The 22479-nt window shown below is 41.0% G+C and overlaps 1 protein-coding gene across 1 annotated transcript in view; it reads right to left on the reverse strand.

Annotated features, from left to right (window-relative positions):
• Positions 1 to 22479, reverse strand: part of GSAP (gamma-secretase activating protein) — a 764805-nt gene that overhangs the window by 627689 nt on the left and 114637 nt on the right. Inside the window, exons 4-6 of the mRNA XM_086967359.1 lie at positions 16994 to 17063; positions 6413 to 6460; positions 3785 to 3873 (exon numbers count right to left, since the gene is read on the reverse strand). Coding sequence (XP_086823485.1) covers positions 3785 to 3873; positions 6413 to 6460; positions 16994 to 17063 — 207 coding nt within the window. The remainder of the gene's footprint in view (positions 1 to 3784; positions 3874 to 6412; positions 6461 to 16993; positions 17064 to 22479) is intronic.

A 22479-nucleotide genomic window follows, 5' to 3' on the forward strand; every position in this document is an offset into this window, starting at 1 on the left:
CTGCATTTACTAAGGCCCTGGTTGACCTGTTTGACGGTAGCCTCACCTGCGCGGTGTCCCCGATACAGGCATAATCGGCATTGTGGAAATTACTTCAACTCTCCGTCGCTAGGCGGGTAGCCCTCATCAAGATGGTTATGCTACCCTGTCTACTGTACTATTTTGCCAGCCTCCTACAGTACATCCCTAAATCCTTCTTTCGTAAACCAAACAAACTCACTAGGGACCTCCTTTGGCACAATACGAGCTGTAGGGTGGCACTCCATAAATTCAATTTACCAACAACTGAAAGTGGTCTGGCGGTTCCCAACTTTGAACACTACTACTTGGGCTCACAGCTACAATGACAGCCATTACTTCAGTTATCAGTCAACACCTCGACAACTCCATCCAGGAGCCAGTTCCACATTTTACATTTGTTACACCCCAGCAACAGATGGCCGACCTGTCCCCTGCACTGATACACGTAGCACACCAGTGTTTTAAATGGAGTCTACTAATCAACAAGGCTACCCAACCATATGCCCCTGTGCTTCCACTAATGGGCAGCCCTAGGGGAGACCAGATCACATCCGTGAGGTAACTTGCTGTCTGGCATGAGATAGCGTTGAACACACTGGGGGATCTTTACCGCGATGGCTCCCTCATACCATCCGAAACACAAATAACCGACGAGGGACTTGCGCCTGGCCACTTCTTCCTGGGGGCTTGATGCATGTTGGGGTGGCTTGCAGCAGGAACACCCAATGCACCACCCTGTCCAATACCATCACATCAAGGGCACAGGCCGCCATCTGACATGGTGGTTTGCGGAGTTGCACATATGCCCCTATTCCGTTGACCCCGGTAAGTTAACAGACCTGAGCCACCACTCCATGAACAAAGAGTGGAATTCCATAGTTGAATATCCTGTGCTTGTTCTGCGTAACACAATTTTCCACTTTTCTGCCTTATCCAACACTACGTACTCCACAGGACCTACCTCCCCCAGAAAAGATAAACTGATAATGTCACTGCACGGATGCGGTCTGCCCCCATGCTCTGGGACTGTCCCTCCCTTGATCTATATTGGCTAGGTGTGACCTCTCGGTTAATGTACTGCACAGAGAGACCCATGTCCCAGACTTGGAAGGTCTGCTTACTGGGCCTCATATGCAAAGACAAGAAACATAGGGCCACCACAAGCTTCATAGACCTGGGACCGCTTCTTGCCAAGCGCTCAATTACCCATGGGTGAGGATCAGCGACCCCTCCGGCGGTCATCGGGCGTGAGCAGAAGGCACAGCCTTGTGAAAGAAGGACATACAGGGCCTGCATAAGTACCTGCTAGCAGCTAGCTGGTATGTTCTGTTATGTTATTTCCACTTGTAACGCAAGTGGAAATAACTTAAGGAATGCCATGCTCACTGATTTCCAAACTGCCTTAGCGCTTGAAGAAACACCGCCTGCGGTGTTCTCATCTCCAGCGATTGTAACAGCAGCCCCCCCCCCCCCGTCACTGATCTATCACCTGATGAGCCGGTCACTACCCTCTTAAAGCGCCCCTTCCCCTAATACAGTAACTGTCCTCATTAAAACTGTTTCTCCGTAATGGTGCATTTCATTTTATTCTCCAATCCTGCTCAAAATTGGTGCGGATCCCATTGTTGATGTTCACTGCTTGGGAAAAACCTATTTTTCTTTTACGTTTTTATATACTAGAATACTTAGTGAGTTTTCTGCTTGCTGCACTGGTGCTCTTCTCTATTACCGCTGTATTGCTCATATGTCATGCATCTGTTGCATTTGCCTGTAATATGTAATGATTGAACGTAAAAGATACAATAAAAAAAAGATTAAAAATATATATATATATATATACTTTGCACACTGTCAGCGATCGAGGGCATTCTGAGAAATGAAAAACTGAAGAGTACTTGTTCGAAACGTTCTCTTGGCCAGGGGCCTAAGGCATCATAAAACCCCAGATTGATAAGATGAGGGCTATTCCACCCATGTACAAAAAAAGAGGTTCATTCTTTTTTGGGCCTTGTAGGGTACTATAGGAGGTTTACTTCTCAATTTTCTGAGTTAGCGAGTCCTCTGACAGGTTAACTACATAAACATCACCTCAACAAATTCCCACACTGAGCCCTGAACAACTAAGCAGTATTAACTGTTTGAAAGACCTGCCATGTGGGAGAAGGAGCGGCCTCCACTGTTTGCCTGGCGAATGGGTTGGATAGCTGCAAGGGAGAGGGATCCAGAACGGAGTTCCCTGGTGGGTTGGTGGAAATTTACTTGTTTCATGAGGTATGCCAGTCCTTCGTTGTGTAGTGCCTTGTAAGCATGGGTGAGCAGCTTGAACAGGCATCTCCTCATGACTGGTAACCAGTTGGTTACCAGTCAAGGGGGGTGATGCGCATCTGTCTGGGGAGGTTGAGGGTGAGTCAGGCTGCTGTGTTCTGGATGGTCTGGAGTTTCCTCATGACCTGGGTGGTGATTCCTACATAGAGGAATTTGCCGTTGTGAGCCTGTTGGTGACGAGCGCTTGCGTGACTGTACGCCTGATGTCAGGTGGGATCTGTCTGAAGACTTTGCTGAGCATACAGAGGGTGATGAAGCAAGTCAAGACAGCACTGACCTGCTTCTTCATGGATAGCTGGTGGTTGAGGATGATGCAGAGATTGGGGCTTGTTAGTTGGGTTTGGGCCCAGCTCAGATGGCCACCATTTGTTGCTCCAGAGTGTATCCTTGCCTTTACCGAAGAGGAGTTTGTCTGTCTTACCTGTATCAAGTTTGAGACTGTTATTATTCATCCAGATAACCACATCTTTCACACATCTTTGGTACTTGTCTTTGATGGTCATTGGGTCATTAGTCAGGGAGAGGATGAAATGGGTGTCATCGGCGTAGAAGATGATGTGGAGGCTGTGGTTCCGGACGATGTTGGTCAGGGGTGCCATGTATACGTTGAAGAGGGTTGGGCTAAGGGATGAGCTTTGAGGTACACCGCAAGTGTTGTTCTTAGGAAGCGAGGAAGGATGATCTTCTGTGTTCTTACTATGAGGTAGGATGCAATCTACTTGAGGGCTGCTCCTTGGGTTCCGATCTGGTGGAGTCTGTTGATCAGTGTTTGGTGGGATAGGGTGTCGAGGACTGCTGAGAGGTCGAGGAGGTTTAGAGCTGCTTTTTCTCCATGGTCTAGCTACGTTCTGACGTAGTCTGTGGCTGAGACTACCACTGTCTTGGTACTCTTTGCTCTGAAGCCGGATTAGGAGGGGTTCAGAACGTTATGGTTCTCCAGATATCTATTTAGCTGGATGTTGATAGCTTTCTCAATGACCTGGACAGGGATGAGGAGCCGCGACATGGATCAGTAATACTTGGGTTCTTCTGGGTCCATTGATGGTTTCTTCAGCAAAGGCTTCACGTCAGCATGTTTCCATTTCTGAGGGCCTTGGTGAGTTCTTTGCTGATGGGTTGATTGCCGAGGTTGAAAGTATGGTGTGGGCAGGGGTCTGCTGGGGCTCCAGAGTAGATGGTACTCATGAAGGACACAGTTTACTTCTCTGTGAGGGTGTTCCATGAGGTGATCTGGTATGGGTGGGCGACGGTTGGCATGATTAAGGAACTGGCATCCTGACCTAGTGCAGAGGAACTAATAAGGAAACTTATTGTTTATGATATTATTAAGCAAATTATAATAACACTACTTTTGAGCCCTGCTGTGACTGTCGAACCACTTCACAGAGATATTTTAGAAGATTTCCAAAGGTAGTTATTCAACTAATCAATTTCTTACTTGCACCCGAACGTAGTTCTCGGTTGCCTTTAGGACTCGTAGCTCATTCACAGGGTGGATCTCGATCAATAAAGTGACATATTTAGAGCCTGCAGAGAGAATTGAGAAATTCTATAAATCATATATGTATTTACTTTGTTGTGCAGGGTCACACGTTGAAAAATACACTACTTACAATTCGATACAGATATCAATCCAGCAGCTAACTATGCAACCCCAAAATTGTGTTGTGCCTGTACTAAGAGGCACAGAATGTTTTATAACAGTGCTTCTTTTTAATTAGTTAAGTGCCCATCAAAAGTGATCGAATCGTTTGTAAACATTCAAAATGATACCCATAAACATTTTAAAAGCATTCTCCAACTTGGTACCTCACATCTAACACAAAGAAAAGAAGCTTTAGTAAATGTCCAAAGACGGAGGTTTGTATGAAGAGCATCACTATTCAGATCTATGCGGATGGTCAAAATATGCATCCACAATAGCTTAATGTTTGAGATTGGTTTTGTTTAGACTTCCATTCCCCGCTGGACAAGAGGCCAGAAAAACATTTTTAAATTATTCATCAGGGCATTGTTTGAATCAGGATAAAAGTATAAGCTGACAACTCAAGTGGCTACTTGATGGGTCTTATAAACAAGAAGCTACTTGAGTTATCAGCTTATACATTTCTCCCGATTCAAACAATGCCCTGATGAATAATTTAAGAATGTTTTTCTGATTGCATCTTTTGCTAATTTGCATGTTTGTAGCTTGCACTTTGTATGAGTCCTGTTGAGATATTGTTTTATGAATCTAACTAGTACAGTGATGATATGTCATGAAATGATTTTTAAACCAATTTGTATTAAAGAAATTACTTTTTAAATGTACTTCTGTGTACACTGAGTCCCTTAAATCATATCGAAAGTTCATATGGCCTGTTCATAGATAAAGACCTTTAGTTGCCTAGGGTTTCTTTTCAAATTGTTCTACGCAAGGAAGCCTACATATGGTGACTTTTTCATCTTGCTTAATTGTAGAAGGTTAGGCTGGAGGACCTTAGGAGGTCAAGTGAGACAATGCAATAAGCATGAAGAGAAGTGGAACAAAACAGAACCTTGAAACCCCCCAGATTTCATTTGGCAGAAAGTTGATAACTGCAGTGTGAAGAAGACAGTGCTTGATCTGGTGAAAGAGAGCTGAAGACCCATTCTTGGAAGATTCCTTGAAATGAGTCCTTCTAGTATCCACTCTAGGGCAGGAGTCATGAACTTTATTGTAAGGACACACTGATTCAGTGTTAACATGGCAGAAAATCGATTGCTTCGGATGAGATTTTCAGGTTGTCCAAGCAGGCCATTTTGATATCTTGAGCAGCAAAGTGCAGAATCACATCTGCTACAGCACCTCACTTTCATCCTAGCCTTCACACACCCTTCTCAGCAATGGGGAAGTTGCAGTCTATCACTGTGGAACTTTCCAGTGGAGCAGAGGCAGTAATTGGTTGCACTTGAGGTAACAACCTGAGCAGTGCAAACTGGTGCATTCTGCCTTCCCCTGCACAGTTGTGTTGCATGAGCCATATGGCTTTCACTTTGTATATTTAATTAATATCCAACAAGCTGTCACTAACCTAGCTTCAAAAACAAAAGAAGGAATGTGCTTGGCACTAGCACAACGATGAACAGATTTCACTGCACCCCACAGTGCAAACCTTGTGCAACTTTGGAAAAGAAAATGAAGAGCGAGGGAAAGTATTAGTCAATAGGTCTGGCTTTAGTTAACCTATTTAAGCATATGCCACAAAAATAGAAAGAAAATAAAACATGTCACCTAAACGCACAACGGTCATTTGTTTGTATTAAAATATTGACATTTTAAAGTAAAGTACCATTGCATATAATTTTAACTGAATATCACAGGCCTTCCTAGAATGCAAGGATGGGATCCATTTGTTATTTGCACAAAAAGTTACGATTGCCTTTGAATTACTGCAACCTGAAAAAACAGTTTAAACACAAAGAGGACCTACAAAAATGTAAACCAAATTATAATAACAAAAATAAAAAGCTAATGAATGGAAAGAAAAAAATACACTGACTGCATAAAACATTGGACAACTAGCCCTGTCACTGAAGTATACTTTTTTAGGCGGATGATGTCATTTGATCAGGCAACATGTGACCACTCACTGTGCAAGAGAACCAGCAGGTAGACCTATTCATACTATGCACTGTGGGTAAAAGGAGTAACATTTGACAGTTAAAGCGACTCACAGACTGAGAGGCTGACCCAAAGTCCCTCTATGTACGTATGTATATATTGTGATTTTTACTACACAAGAATGTGAAATGACTAAAGCAGTCCCTAGACTAGACTGAAAAAAGAATCTTGAAAAAAAGCATGATTTGCTCCAATAATGTTTGAATCAATAGTTACTAGATAGACCGTCATGATGGCCAAAGTTTTCGTTCATCAGATGTCAATTCTCTACACTCCATACCATAACACTTTCTGTGCAACAGACCAAAACAAAATAGAACTGTAGTCTCATCAACGAAGCTCCTGCTGAAAAGAAAGAAATGTCAAAACTCCTTACAATCAAACAGTATTGCACACAGTTTAATTCATAAAAACTTACAGTACCTGATCTCTGATGTTTAGGTACACTTTCTGCATCTCGATAACTGAATGCTACGAAGAAAAACAACATTACACGCATGTCAGTATCTGCTGTAAAATGGTATTTGTGTAGCCAGTTTTCATTTTTTCTAACTTTATTGAGTTTTGCATTGGGCACAGTGCTATACAAAGGCAGTAGTGCACAACGGGGATATCAGAAGTATGCATCAGAGTGCTATTAGTACATATAGTTTCCAATATGTAATGGCATCTTCCTTGCAATCAAACAATTCAAATAAAGCACGGACACCCACTCATCTGTCTCCCTGAATAGTAACATTTGCCCAACAAAATCCCTCCTCACCCCAATGAACCCTAAACTATAAACTAGGAGTGTGGGTAATGAAGCTGTGTGTCGTGGGCGTGGTAAGGCCAGCCGTGGAGGAGCTGACCGATGGGGCCTGCAGTAGTCAATAAGTCATCACCAACTCTGTTACGATATTAGATCTGAAAAGAATGAAGTGGTTATGTATGAGTAGGTCATGCTATGAGTGTAAGGCCTACAGAGAAGAAGGCCACAAGGGGACCCCAGGTATATTCAACGTTTTTATTGTTATCAAGAAGAATGCAAGCCATTCTCTCTATTGTAAAGGCTTGCCACAGCATGGCATACCACTAGGTCATCGAAGGTGCTACGTTTCTATTCCAAAATGTATTTATTTTATTTAAAGGTTTTGTAGAGCGCGTAGTAACCCTAGAGCATCCCAGCGCTAAGCCAAAGCCACCAGCATTGTCTTGGCCACCCCCAGGCATAACCACATCTTTATCTTTAAAGGTTTTATATAGCGCTGGCTAGACCCAGAGGTATCAGAGCGCTTTACATGAGCATCAGATCATAGTTACACGTTAAGTCCACAACCAATCTCTGCTTATAGCGATCTGGTAGCTCCACCGGGCATCAGCCAAATCGCTTGGTCTTCACAGTCTGGGGTAAGTTCCGCAGGTTCAAGTCCTGATATGTAAGCAGGTTAGGGGATAGGTTCAAGGTCTGGCCAATGTGCAAATGTTGTCCCAGGGAAGTAAAACAACGTGGAGGGGACCAATATGGCAGCCATCTTGGGGTCAGGCAGGGGACTGTCTAGCCCCTTCTATGATCCAGCATCTCTGGATCAGCAGGCCAGTCGGATATTGCCCCAATCTTAGGAAGTAACAGGGATTTGCACCATGCGCAGTGTCCAAGGAGCCTAACGGCGATCAGTTTCATGCCCATTGGGCTCACTTGCCTCCTAATTGCCTGCCAAACGGAGATGCCCAGCTCGGTCTCACCCCCATGAAAAACACAGTTGCCCCCAGTCGGCCCAGGACCCTCAGTACTGTACTTGGGATTTCCTTGTGGTTTCCCGCCGAAGGGCCCGGAGCGTAGGCCCACACAAACTCTGGTCTCTCCCATCAGATTTCCACTAACAGGATACAGGTCAGTGCTGACGCTGCCAAAGTAATCCTTGTACTCTGCACTTACTTGCCATCTCAGCCACATTTCTCAGCAATATAGCTATCTCAGGGGGGAGAGGCCTCGCACCCTGGCCTCCGATCTTGCCTTTAATTGCCCCCGGATTCGTATCAGGGCATTCCAGGGCTAAGTTCTCCACTGGGCTCAAGCGCGCGCTACCCTCTGGTGTCAGATCTGGCTAACAGGTCTGCAGCAGGGAGAGGCAGCTTTCTCCCCCTACGTCTAATTTAGGCTTGTGCTGTTACCTATCTGGCAGGAGATTGCATTTCCTTCCGCTTTATCACTAGGTAGGGCTTGGCACTGGGAAATCTATAATATTTAATCAGGTGCTCAAGTGAATGTTTGCGCTGGCAGTTGTGGATGAGTTAGTCCGGATTCGAGACACTAGTTAACTAGACAAAATGGCCGCCCGTAGTTACGGCGCTGTAGTATTTGCAAATTGTGGGAGGTCGACCGCAATCTAGTGCTGCTTCAAATATATATGTTATTTTAAACTTGTTTATACAGCAGCTGCAGTTTTTCATGCTTTTACTCTCCCTGCTGTTGCAGGTATTTGCTGGTTCGGGCAAGTAGGTAGCGCTGCATATCGGTTGTGGTGCCATTCTGTAGCGTGGGACTCCTTCTGCGCATTAACACTCCACAGCGTGTGGGAGAGCCTCTCCGAGGTACAGAGCTAGTGCCTGGCCAGCGCCATTTTAGGACCCGGCACTGCCACCTGACACCTCCATGTGTGGGTAGGTACGGTAAGGAAGGGGTCCGCCGGTGCCCCCTGGCTACAGGAGAGCAGACGGTAGGCAGAGAGTTACTGGTTAATAAGCCTGTGCCCCCGATTAGAAGTATTGCTGGTCTGACAACAGGCATAAATTATAAAGACAAACTGATGTTTTTTTAAAGGTAATTTGCCATGTTTATGCACCAAGAAATATGGCAAATTGACTCTCCATAGACTGAGTATTTTCAGACTTTCTAGGTAAAAGAAAATCAAGGAATACAGAGTTGACGTCACTGAGGCCTTATTACAGCCATTTTCTTTTGCATATATTGCTTGCACATTAGATCCAACAATAAAGAGAGAAGAGTTATTGCTTCTATATAGTGTCAAAGTGAGGTGAAAAGTATCAAAATTGCACTTATGCCCACTCTGGATAATCAAGAAGTTGTAACCAAACAAGAACCTGCACTCTAGTGAATATTCAAGCAATAGGATTTCCATGCTTCTCCGTTGCGCAGACTTTAGTGCTAAAATGATGGCCTCAACGTGTGTGATGAGCAGGTAGTGAATATCAATCAAGCATGAAGAATTCCCCGTTGACGTTTATACACTATGCTTGAATAACTAGGGTAATATCTACTAACTTGACTTCTCCACTGTAATTCGAGGTTACTCAATGAGGCAATTGAGTTAATATGCAGGCCATGGTGGCCACACCTTCAAGCGAGGATACAATCGTACAATACTACATGTTCACTAGTGTGTAAAGAAGATTAAAAAAATACAACATGAAGAATCATTTGGAAATTGTATGGAGAGTTACCAATTCTCCCAAATTGCCTTCTTGATCCCTTCCAAAAATTATCCAAATAAAGCAAACTCTTGCAAGGAGCCCAAGACTAAATTATAATGGTTCAAAAGGCGAATTTACAATCCTCACACCATTCTTGAAATTAACTATGCCCTCATTCGGAGTAGAGCATACTAAATTAGGGTACAAACTACTGGAGGACTTTAGTTTTACAGTCACTTTATAATCTGCTCACAAGTTTATGAAAAGGGAATTGCAACTAAAACAGGGAATAAAACAGTGGCTACAGGGACTAAACAGTAACATATGCAATAAAAGGTAAGGGACGAGGCAGTTGTGGCAAAAGGTACATTTGGTCAAATAAAAACATTTTAGTCTGCAAAGTTAAAATAAACTTCAATGCTTCTGAATGGAGGCACCAATCCTTTCTAAAAAATATGGCCAAATGTAAGAATTAAGGTCCCTTTTTTTCAAAAAAGGGAGTTGGGGCTCTCTTCCTAGTCGAACCCTTCGTTACTTATCATGCTTTGCCCTTCAAGAAAAGTTTTTTCTAGCATACAGTTGTCCAAACTGAAAAAAGCGTAGCATAATTGCATGTTTGTAGTCTCATAGGTGAGATACTGTATGAAGCAGTCGGCTCTTACAAATAAATTAGTACTGTGATTCTTATTTATTTCTGTCAGGTTCTATTCTACATTTGCGCTAAGTATGGTAATGTGCGTGGATAGTTTGGCATTTGAGGTTTTCTTCTCAAACGTTATCATTGTAGGTACTTCCAGCGGGTGTATTCTTCACCCCTTTATGTGTGCGTGTATGAGTTTCCTGTGTGTTTCCTGAGTTGGGAGTATCTCACCTCTTTCCTGGTTGTTCTATTTCTTTTTGGCGTTCGCTGTTTATCATGCATGCTTGTCTGGCCAACTGGTGTGTACTCTGGACATTTTGTCCTGTGTTCTTATTTCTTCGTGTGCTTATTACTGCGCGTTTGGTGAGAGTTATGCTTTATTCACATATTTCTCTTTCTCATTTAGTGTTTCACTACAGTCAGTCAGTCAAAAATAACTTTATTTGGCTTGCCACAACTATAAAGTATACCTAAAACCGAAAGTTTTTAACAGGCGAGATTAAAAGAAAAACATATTCTTAATCATACTTTAAAATATTTACAGTTTCTAAAAAAATTCCCTTTCCGGCCCGAGCATTTGATCTTTTTCTACTTTCGCGAGTAAGTTATCTACCAGTGTCATAAATGTTACCCCGCGACATATTAAAATGTTCGATGTAGCACCCATCCAACTTGTTACCGCCTGTCGGCAAGTGCGTATATTTAACTCATTTAAGGCTGTTTTCAACAATTTCCTTCTTTCTTCTTTTGCGGACTCACAAGCGCATATTAGGTGGCATAATGCTTCTGTATGATACCCACATAAACGGCATGACTTTACTTGCTGTTTACTTTTCCAAGTGGGGACCAAGTCGTTAGAGCATTAATCGCCTAATCTATATGCCATGAACCTCCTTTTTAATGATAGACGGAAATGGGCCGCTACGTAGGGGTGTGGTTTTGATCTTTTGTATGAATTTATTACCACCCATGCATGACGGCGTTTGGCCAGTCTCCTTTTTTCTTCCACGAAAGATAATAACTTGGCCCTGGAGTTACACACTTTATTGAATGATGTTCGTTCCAGGTTCCTGTTCCAAACTTCCTCGATCTCTAATGTCTCCAGGGCAATACGCAGGTAGTCACCCCAGGTATTTGGGTATTTTTGATCGTATTGTGTATTTATTTCCGTCCAGCATAAGGTTGTTCAGCGTTCCCATTTCTGATGCTCTGAATTTCCAGCACAGTTTTGCAAAAATTGCTTTCCTTTGGAATTCTTGATTCTGTAGGCCAAATTCTAAGGGTATTTGTGCTGGAGATGAGCCTTTATAGAGGTTGAAGACTGCTTTATAGACTTTGATCTGTAATTTATTTAAGGTGTTAATTTCTTGGCCATGCCATATTTCCAAACCATAGGATAAAGTTGGAAGCAATTGTGATGCCATTATTTTTAGGAGGTGCCCGTGTGAAGGACATTGCAGTTTCTTATTAAGCTGTATTTTAGGCGAAGATTAGTGATTGGGCTTTAGCTGTAATGTCCCTTTTTTGGTGCGCGAAGGACATATTTCTGCCCACTTTAATACCCAAGTATTTATATGAGCTTGTCTCCTCAATTTGTGTGTTCTTTGCAAACCATTTATATTTTCCTCGCCTAGGGCCCGCTAGTCTCACCACCTTGGTTTTTGTTTTGTTTAATTCCAGGCCTAGTAAATCGAAATAGTCGATTCGTTTATTTATTACCCTTTGCAGACCTATCGGAGTTTGGCTCACCACCAAAATATCGTCAGCGTATTGCAGGAACTGAATTGGCTCATTTGCCAATTTTGTCGGATGACTATTTACTTGTAGCAGGTGGTTATGTAGGTCTGCTAAGTATAAATTAAATAGACATGGTGAGAGCACACAGCCTTGTTTTAATCCATTGGTTATATTTATTTTGACGATATTCTTCTCCCGTCTCCAAGCTTTACTGTGGCCCATGTTTCACTATATAAAGATGTTATTGTGTCTATTAGTAACTGGGGGAGTCCCCATGCTTCAATTTCTTCCACAGACGGTTGCGCGGTACTCTATCAAAAGCTGATTTCAGGTAAATGTAACATGCCAGTAAACCTGCTTTCTTCTTTTCTGCTATTTCTATTAAGATAGTCAGTGCTGAGAGGTTTGTGATGGTACCCATGCCTTGTCTGAAGCTTGTTTGGAATTTTTGGATTATTTTATTTTCATTTGTCTATTCCTGTAAGTGACGTAAAATGCAGGAGGCGAAAAGTTTTGCCTCTACGTCGATGAGGGCCCTTCGTTAGTTTGTTAATTAGGCCCCAAAATTCACTACTATTCGTTAATGTGCTTGCCCATAGCAATTCTTCCCATAGTTTTTCTATGTGTTTCCTTTTTGCATCTCTACACTCTTCCTTGTATTCTTTTCTCCTTTTTTTAATCTTGCTGTCATCTGTTTCTTTTCCCATTCTATTCGCTGCAGCATTTAGTCTTACCTCCTTTGCGATGTTTCTTTTTTTGTCTCTCAGCTTATGGTATACCAAGGCTCCTTGTTGGGTCCATACGTACTTTTGCCTGCTGCTTTTGCTGGAAATTTATCTAGCAAAGCCGTATGCATATTCTCCCAATCTTTTACCAATAGATGTGCTTCCAAAGCCCCAGTATTCTCTACGTGCTTGTTCATTGTATCCATTATCTCTTTGATAATAGTTCCTCTCCATTTCAATTTCCTTAGGTTATATGCTTCTGGAGTTGCAACTAGGGCCGCTATACTCGCTTTTTGCTGTATATTTAAGTTTAATACTGTTTCTTGCGGGAAATAGTCGCTCTCCGGTCGTGTTATAATGCAGAAACGATCGACCAGGTGTATAATGTCCTTGCTAATTATTGCGTTTCACTACAATATTTTTGCTCTCCTTCAGCCTTTAACTTGTGAAACTTTGTTTTATTCTAACCAGGATTCGTATCTTGCATTTTCTTGTCATCTTTTTACTACGGAAAAGGGGAAAATGTGTGTGTCATGATTTCATCTTCTGTTTTTATTGACTTCCCGTGATTTCATTTGAAGTATTTATTGATTTCCTTCCCATGATATGCTCTCTGCTGTCCTGCTTACATTACGTTATGGGCAGCATGTTATTCTTTGTTGTTGATTTGTAAAGGGGGAAGATGTGTGTTATCTAGTATTCAGTCCTATGCATCTTTCCTGCTTCTCTGCCTTGCTGCCCAGCTAGAGTGGATGAGTTATGGAATGCTGGTGCATGTGAGGTAATGGAATGCTGGGGATGCCAGGTGTTTGAGTGTCAGTTGGAAGTATGGGCTGAGCAGCAAGGGAGCTTCTAAACGTTGTCCTTCAGTACGCCAATCAAAAAGATATAGACCATCTGCGTTATAAGAGATCCTACTAAGATTGCTTCCTAATAGCATGGCACATAACCCCATTTCATTATGTTCAGCAGCCCCCGAAACACAGAACTGCTCTATTTTACATGTGAAATGAAGAGTAAATGAATCTGATATTACCCATATCACCCAAGTAATTTGATAGGAGCATCCTAGTGCTTTGAAACCTCTGCAATTATTAGAGTCGATGTAAGATGACCACATTTTGATGGTTTGCAATTTCATGAAAACAGCTCTCATTTAAAATGTATGTTTAAATAACACTTGACAATTTTATTGGTCAAGGAAATGAAATTATTTAGATTAAATGTTTTGTACTAAATCAACATTAATTTGTAAACACAGAAATTTTATTACCTGTGTTTTGGTCATGTTTAGGTTGAACGGCATAGCAAATGTAGGTAGCATTTTAAAATGTCTCCTAAAGTACTGCCATCTTCCTTGTGACATATGTAGGCAAAGCTATAGTCCCAATTAACAAACACAGTGTTTCTTTGCTTTCTTTACCATGTGAAAGGTTTCTTTTCATTGTGATAATCTTGGAATGTTGCAATTGGTATTGAATCAGAGAAGACACCTGTACAATACAGGATGGTCCGCCCTGCTCAACACCCTGTTCAGCGCCCTACAGCTCTTGCATCATGACAAATAGGTCAGAATAAAAATTGGAGACGGATCGCGCCTGTCCCCGCATATAACCACTATGCAAGACCTCCAGGAAGGCTGCGTTCCAACACCCGCTCTATTCAACCTGTTTCTATCTGACAAGAGCCCAGCCCTTAACACAGTTAACTCTCATCCACCTAAACTGGGGGACTTTCACCTTTTAAACCTAATGTATGTAGACGACCTGGCTCTTATCAGCAAAACAAAGATTGCCTTCCAATGCCTCTTTAATGCCACCGCTGCATTTTCAACTAGGAATGGACTGTTGATCAACAAGAAGCAAACTAAGATCCTTGCGGTTTGAGGCACCAAAACACAAAAGCTGGTCTTGTCTCTGGAGCAGGAAAAACTAGGTGTAACCAAATTCCACAAGTACCTATGGGTCCACTTCAACGACAATGGTATATACAGGAGCCAGATGACCGAAATAAAAAGGAAAGGCACTGCACTATCGTTTGGTCTCAGATCTGTATACACAAAGTTAAAAGTACCCACAATTACACCTATCCTCTAGGTGGTCCAGGCATAGATTCAACCGACCTTAGCATACAGGAGTGAGGCACTCAAAGGGCAGGAGAGAGCGATACTAGATAAAATGCTCACAAAAACCTACAGAACAATTTTCCAGCTTCCTTCTCACACATCACCAGCTCAAAAAGACTGGAATTTGGCATATTCACACATATGTGTTGCTTAAAGCTAGGTAATTACTAACTGGGATATTATTAGAAGGGGGAGGTAAACAGAAAGGCTTGATTTCATAAATGTACGTTTATTTGTGTTTGTTTCTGTAATAGTTCCTAAATTGAGGCCTGTGTGACCAGAACAAAATGGAAGCTGACTGTGATTCCGAGGTGGCGGTCTAAGTACGCATGTGCCAACTGGAAGCGCAAGCTGCCTGTGCCTGAGCAGTATGGGTCAAGGACAGCTTGCCCCGCTACATGGAGTACATGCCAAGTTTGTTGAAGTCCGCAAGTTAAATTGTGGGAATGGGACTCCGAATAACAATTTAAAGGACACTTCGAAGGAAGTAAAATTTGAACACTAGCACCACTATTTTTCTATTCATAATGATGACTTTGCATAAATGGAACAGTAAAGCGATGAGGTGATGCTCATCCAACTCTAAATTGACCAATCACGGACATTCTAAGACATAAGAGTTACGAATTTAGATAGATAAGTTAGTGAAAAAGGGTATAAAAGAGGACATTTGTGACTTTGAAGGGAGCTTGCTTTTTGACCTAATCTTTGCACCCTGTGATGCTGTCGGTCTGCGCAATTTTTCTTATGGCGCAGGGACTTTGACATTTTTCTGAACTTTAACTTTTGAATGGGTGCGGAATCCTATGAGAAGGGAACATCGAGAGAGCTAGAGAGGTGTTTCTTTGGGAACTATTTTGTTTTTGTGCCGATGTCTGCATCTCTATATTTGGGTAATATAGCTTCAACTTATTTTCATAAACGGTCATGCTAATAAATGAATGTTTTTGAATTAAACTTTTCTTTCAGGATTATTAATCTATAACTGAATTATTCTTTCAAATAGAACGTAGAGATCATGCTAAATAAAAATTAAATAAATGGAGAATTAAGCAGGTCTTGTTGTCTTTTAGTTACCTTTTACTAGCTGATCCATTGAAAATGAATAGTGGGGTGTTTTAAATCTTTCTTTCAGAAAAACCATGGTATTCGAATTAAAAACTGCAGGTGTAAATAATGTATACCTTTTAAGTTTAGGCACTCCGCTATGGTACCGCCGTCTCCTTTTAGTCTTCACTAAATCCTCGGAGCAGAATAAATGTGTGAATGAATGAATGGTAAAAGTTATGGGCCCATTTGTGGGAAAATAGTGAATAGCTCTGTGGGTTAAGGTGCTGGTTTATGAAGAATTTTCGGAGCCGCGCTACACCAGAGCGCAGGCATCTATAAAGAGCACCAACTCATATCGCAGTGACAAAGGCCATAACTCAAACCATGTCTTCCTTTACTCAGCCCTGCTTTTAAAGCTTTATAGCACAAGGCCATCTTAACCCCTCTTAGCCGAACATACTGCACCTTATTACTCAACTAGGCTCATCTCTGTGCAATGGTGCTAACTGTCCAGTTTCTCTTTTTATGCCTGTATTTTTTATAGTAGCACTGTGGGTTTTTTTTACATGTAATTTTGGATACAATGCCATGTTTTCAGGTTGCAAGGATTTTATTCTTCATTTGTTTTACGCATGCATTTTACAAAGAGGCACCTTTTTATAACATATGTCATTTTGTATATAATGTGATTTAACTCATGTTTTTATTAATCAAGCAATAAAGTCTTTACATGGTGGAAGGTCTAATGTATCTCATTTGTTGCAGGTTAATGTAAGTTTGAAGGACACTGAGAATAGCTGTACTGTGGAGGATCATGAGAACTTAATGAGCCCAAGACGATATATTTTCACTCTAACATGATTGGATCATATTATGGAAACCATGTGTAGGTGTGGAAATGTGAGAATGTAGTGAGTTAAGCTAGTGTAGAGTAGGGTATACTTCAGAATGCCTATAGATTTCGACTTAGCATAGATCAGAGTAGGAGATTTAAGAGTACTCTCTTTATGAGACAAATTGACTTTACTTAGCAAAGCACTTTATGGGTCCTAAGAGCAGCACAAGGAAAAGCACTAACAAAGGTTTATAAAAAACTAATAAACTAAAGCAGCCTGGGGAAAGGATGATGATTAGAGGGTATACTTTACTGATTAGAGTAAATATACCATGAACAATATGAATTGTGTTCACAGCTCAAACACTAAAATAACAAGCGTGAAATGGATACTTTGCAAACTTATTTCTAATAATCCCAGCACAATTTTTAAATAAACAATTTCTTAAATGTAATAAAATCAGAAAACGATACTTACCAAGTAATGTAAGTTCATTATTCACTGAACAGCTAACCACAAGCACGTCCTTTTGATATGTATACAGCAGCTAAGGAGACAAATCAATCTGTTACTACAAGATACGATTTAGGAGGCACTTATAATTTACATTTAGCCCCATGATTACTGTTTGCAGCTGCAGAGGCTTCTACATATTTAGAGAGGTATTTGAAGAGGTCCTAGTCCAAAATCCCTTTAAAATTAGACGAGTCATGTATTTCGTTACCATAACCAGTTATTGTAGCAAATTGAATTTATTCATACTTATGTTAACACAGTAATAGAGATTATATTAAGACAAACAATTCCAGACATTCTATATGTTCCTAAATCTCCTAAAATCCAATGCAAACTAAATCTAATAAGCTACTGGCCTTTTTAAAGGACAGATCAATTTTTTACGTTTTTCAAGATTCCTTTAATCAACTTTTATAGCACATTGACTATTTGTACACCCATGTTCCCATTCTTGACCCCATTAGAAATGAAGACATGGCTAGAAAGTTGATTTGTCCTATCTACATATTTTATCGTGGGCAAAGATTACCAGCTTTAAGAATCATTTGTTGAGCAGGAGCGACTTGTAAGAAAGGGTTTTGGGTGTCTTTTGCTCAATTGGAAAGTATGGTTGATAAGACCCTACTCGGCAAACTGGAAGAGTTGGCTGAAATTCTCCAAATGCTGTTCGAGTAGGAGATTAACATTAGAGGAAATTGGTAAAATTGCTACGCCACCACTCCCAGGCCAACCATTTTGAGAAAATTGCTAATAAATGAGCTAAGGAGACCAAATTGCTATAAACTAGAAATTATCTTGAATTTATCAACAACTAGGGGCACTTACTTTCCCAGTGTGTGTATTTTTGCATCAAATGTATGCTATACACCTGCTTTTTTACATAAAGTTGGCATATGCCTGCATTCAAAGTGCCCTACGTGTCCGAATCAGGTTTTACAAAATTATTTGCTAATGATCTGGATCTGTGCACGCTTAAAAACCTTTTGATAGGAATTTTTTAAAACCATATTCCCAATTAACCCAGATATACATCATTATTAGTCCAATCATAGTTCTGTTTGAATGCTCTCTCGATAAAGGTGATCATGCCAATGCTCAAATTAAACACAGTTTTTATTCCAATGTTTGCTGGAAATCTTCTAGTTCCGCAATCATTTGAAGATTGGTTTAACCGCATCGCTGCGGGCGATATTTTCCTCCTGTGCTGGGCCCCTATGATAATGGGTGTGGTCGTAACGGAACCATTCTGTCATCAGCACAGCCCAACCGTGACTGATGACGGAATGGTTCCGTCACCAGCATCGAAGGTGTTAAGAAAATGTCTAGAAAGCAAGTTCTAAAGTTCATCTGTTGAAAAAGATTGAGATAATCAGTAGATTTAGAATAATATCGTCTTTCTGGGAGCCCGAATGCATTAAATGGGAAGGTAAAAGTGAATGTTTTCCTCTTTGCGAATTTCTTTTTTTATATTGTGACCCAATTCTGATCTCAGTACTTTATTTGCAATTATCCTCCTCAAATTAAAAAAAAAGTGTTAGTAGTCGTATCTGAAACAGCAGGTCACCTTATATAGTGGCACACCACGACCCAGGATACTGCTTTTTGGACTGAAATAAATAAGTCATGAAGGCACTCAAGAGGAAGTAAGCTTCGTCATTTAGAGGGAAAAAATCTCTTCTACGTCTAAGCTCTGTCAGTCAGCACATTGCTCACATGATTCTTCTAGATCTTCAGACTAGAACCGCTTTCAATAAAAAGGGAAAAAAGTCAGCCCCCCTGTCTGTTTACAAGGCCTAAAGTGGGCTCAATTGCAGAACATCATGCCAAAGGTCCGGGGGGGGAGGCGATGCCAGGGGCCTCAATTTATAAAGAAGAACTCCATGAAACAAACAGGTCTTGGAACTAAGTTTATAACATGAAATATTCCTTCACTTCTCTTGAGCCAGCATTTAGAACTATTTTCAAGTTGTCAAAGAAAAACAAGGCTTGTGGAAAGGTACAATAACCCAATACAGAGGACAGTGCTCCGTCTAGTGCCGGCCTGCTTGAAGAGAACAAGTGCATACTGTAAAAGCCCTGTGTGTGACATCATCAGAATGCTTTTCAGTTTGGTATTCCAGTATATGATCTCTTACGTTCTAGCAGCCAGAATCTAAGAATTCTTTGAGAAAAAGACCCTGTGACTCCATACAGTTAAAGAAAGCTACAGTAGTGCCTGCCTCCACCAAGTCTCCAGAAGATGTTACATTGTGCGATGTCAATTCTTCCCTGGTCCTCAAGACACATATCGGTGATGGGACAGCGGGCAATTTTGGAATGTTGTCATAATGGGATATCAAACATACAATGGGGTTGTGCCTGTATAAAAAGGAAACAAGAATGGGCCACACAATATTATTCAAGAACGACATCAGTATCCTTGATCTGGGGTTTTGGGAAGAGGTGTCGCGCGAGGGCGACTGTTGCTGGATGCTGGATGCTGGATGCTGGATGCTGGATGCTGGGGATCACGGTTCGATCCCTGGCTCCGGCGGCGGGGATCTGCCCAGCACAATGCAACTCTGGGCAATAGCTCGATTAATCTTCCCAACGGCCCCCAGTGCCGAGATACCCCTTCAGGGGTGATTTGTGTGCTATACAAGTACTGCATTTACATTTACATTTTGTTCTTCTGAAGGTTCTGCATCCACCCCCTCTTGCAGGTAGCAGGGTCTCAGACCTGTATGGCTCAGATACATCACCTCTCCTGCGCGACTCCACTGTTGCCCCTAATTGGCCTCCCCAACACTGAGGGCTTTGACACTGCCAGCGACCTGAGGTTCTGGACTGAACTCTCGGTGCTAATGTTGGGCGACCTCTTCTCCAACGATAGGATGGGTAAAGTTGCCTCCAAAGGAGTTTGTTCTACTAACTCAGTTAATTGACTTATATAACTGAATTTAGGGAAGATAACTAAATTACCCTGGGTAAAATTAATCAAGCAAGTTTAAAAAGACATTCAACAACTACATTGGACAAAACAATACTCAACATCAGACAGAAACAAAATAGACATGTGTATAGGCAAAAAGTGAATTTTATCAAAATTGAGTAATCAAGGGAAGAATACAAAACATCAGAATTTAGCAAAACAGGAATACAGGACAGATGTATTGGGATAAATCAAAGCAATCTCTGTAAAGCCTGTAGATAACCTATCCAAAAAATAAAGATTATGAGAAAATCTTCTTTGGATGAGGCTCAGGTCGACGTTTCGGTCTTTATGGATCAATCAGCAAGACCATCATCAGGACAATAAGCAATTAATATTTGTAAATCCCTAATAAAACAGAATAAAACAGTGTAACTATCACACAGTGACAGAAATTAAGCAGTCATTAAATGCACTATACACATATATACAACATACATATGTCCTAACTATATACACTAAGAGTGCATATGCCTTGATTAAAATGTTGTCTTGAAACTCTGGGATCTTTGCTAAGAGTGCACAACAAATTAATTACAAATAGACAATGCTGACATGGAAGACTACACACTAAGACTGGTATACATACAAAAAGCTGTGTTGCCAATTAAACATGAAAATCAATTCAAACATATTATTTATTAACTGAATGGTATGAGAGTCGACTAGACACAATGGTATTATAGTATTTTGCCATTCAATATTAAAAAGAGGAAGCCTACACTTAAAGTAAATTGATATTCAGTGCAAAGAAACAATCAATGGGAGTCGTATGCCTTAAGTACACAGAGCATTCTCTAAACATATTTGAAAAGTTCGTGAATTTAACAGAAGATTGTACCTTAAAACACTGTATTTGAGGCAGATGATTGAGGTGCCGAACGCGAGGCAAATCTGTAATATTTAATCAAGGGAGGTTGTCAATACCTATTTATTGCCCCTTAAGCTTTATGTTATGACCCTAGATATGGTAAGCATTTTACCTTTAGATTCGCACGCAGATTAAGCTTGTCGATGTTTAACTTAGAGGTAGCAGCAAATAAAGTGTAGTCAGACCCAAAATGGAATGAAGATTAACCGGGTCACACGATCTACAAAATGAATCAAATGAAGAAATTTAGGAAATATTATGGCCCATTATTAGCTTAAGGGTCCATTGTTAGCTTAATGGTCCCGTACTAAGGTCCATGCTGCATATGCATTTACCTGCAAGTACGTTTTGGAAGACGTGGAAGACGAGCAAAACAATCTTCAGAAGTCTCGATTTTTTTCAGGTCGCCAAAGTTATACAATCTAGGTGGACAGACAGATTAAACTCGAAATTAGCGTGGCGAAATTGGGCCAGGATAAGGATGTCTGATCCATATGTGTAATGGGCTCTTACCTGTAGCGTCAGTCAGAAGTCAGAGTATAGACGGTAACACGAGCTATTGGTCTCGGAGCAAGAGCCAAAGCTAACGCAGCGCGTGAATTTAAAGCTCCAAATGTTTGGAGATCGAAACAGGACTATAGTGTGCGTTTCAGCGCCATGTTATAGTGGTGAAACGCATCCGAGGATGGCTGATGGTTTATACACAAACGATGCTAATATTTATCGGTTCTATTGTTAGCACTTGTGCAAAGCCACATTATGACCTCACCACCATTTATGAGGGAAATACCCGATGTTACTAAAATTTATAGCTAAGTCCGAAAGACATAATATTATGTACTCGCTGGTCGAGTTAGTAATCAGAACTGGGTGCGTGACGGAAAATACCCGATGTTGTTAAAATTATTTCGAAATCGGTCTACTTTCGCTAGTAATGTTATGTACTCACTAGTTGATGTAGTGTTGAAAGACTGTAACAAACAACAACATTGTATTCAAGGCACATAAACGACATTGTGCAAAATACATCAAATTCAAGGCACATAAGGATTGATACATATCAACAAATGGTTGTTTGTAAACATTTCCATTTCAGATAAACCATTCTTATGTCAGTTCTTAGCATTTCTCGCGATAAAATCGCCTTTCTTATGTATTATGTGTGTTGAAGCAGCAAAACAAATAGATTTTTTAAGAATCAAAACAAGAATATGTATAACACAACCTTAATTATTGAGCATCATGATTTTGTATAAACTACAAACAGAGATACTTACAGTATCTCCACACCATTACAGGGTGACAGAATTCTATACAGGTAGGACACCTATGTTAAACATGCTAATGAATGCCATTCTGTGGCCGAATTGAGACCCTTGTTCACAGTGTCTGTAAGACAAATCAATTTTCCTTCTCTTAAGGAAAGTGTCTTGTCCAGGTTATTTTGTCTTTTATTGGGTTTTATTACCTCAAGTACCCACCAGAGCATGTCAGTTTCCTTATGACCAGTACGAAGGTAATGTTCAACTAGTGGTGCATTTTCCTTCTTGCACCTAATCCGAGATTGGTGCTGGAGAATCCTTTTCTTAACCGGTTGGATAGTTT

Source organism: Lissotriton vulgaris, chromosome 1_1 (assembly GCF_964263255.1).
Source record: "Lissotriton vulgaris chromosome 1_1, aLisVul1.2, whole genome shotgun sequence".
Lineage (NCBI taxonomy): Eukaryota > Metazoa > Chordata > Amphibia > Caudata > Salamandridae > Lissotriton > Lissotriton vulgaris.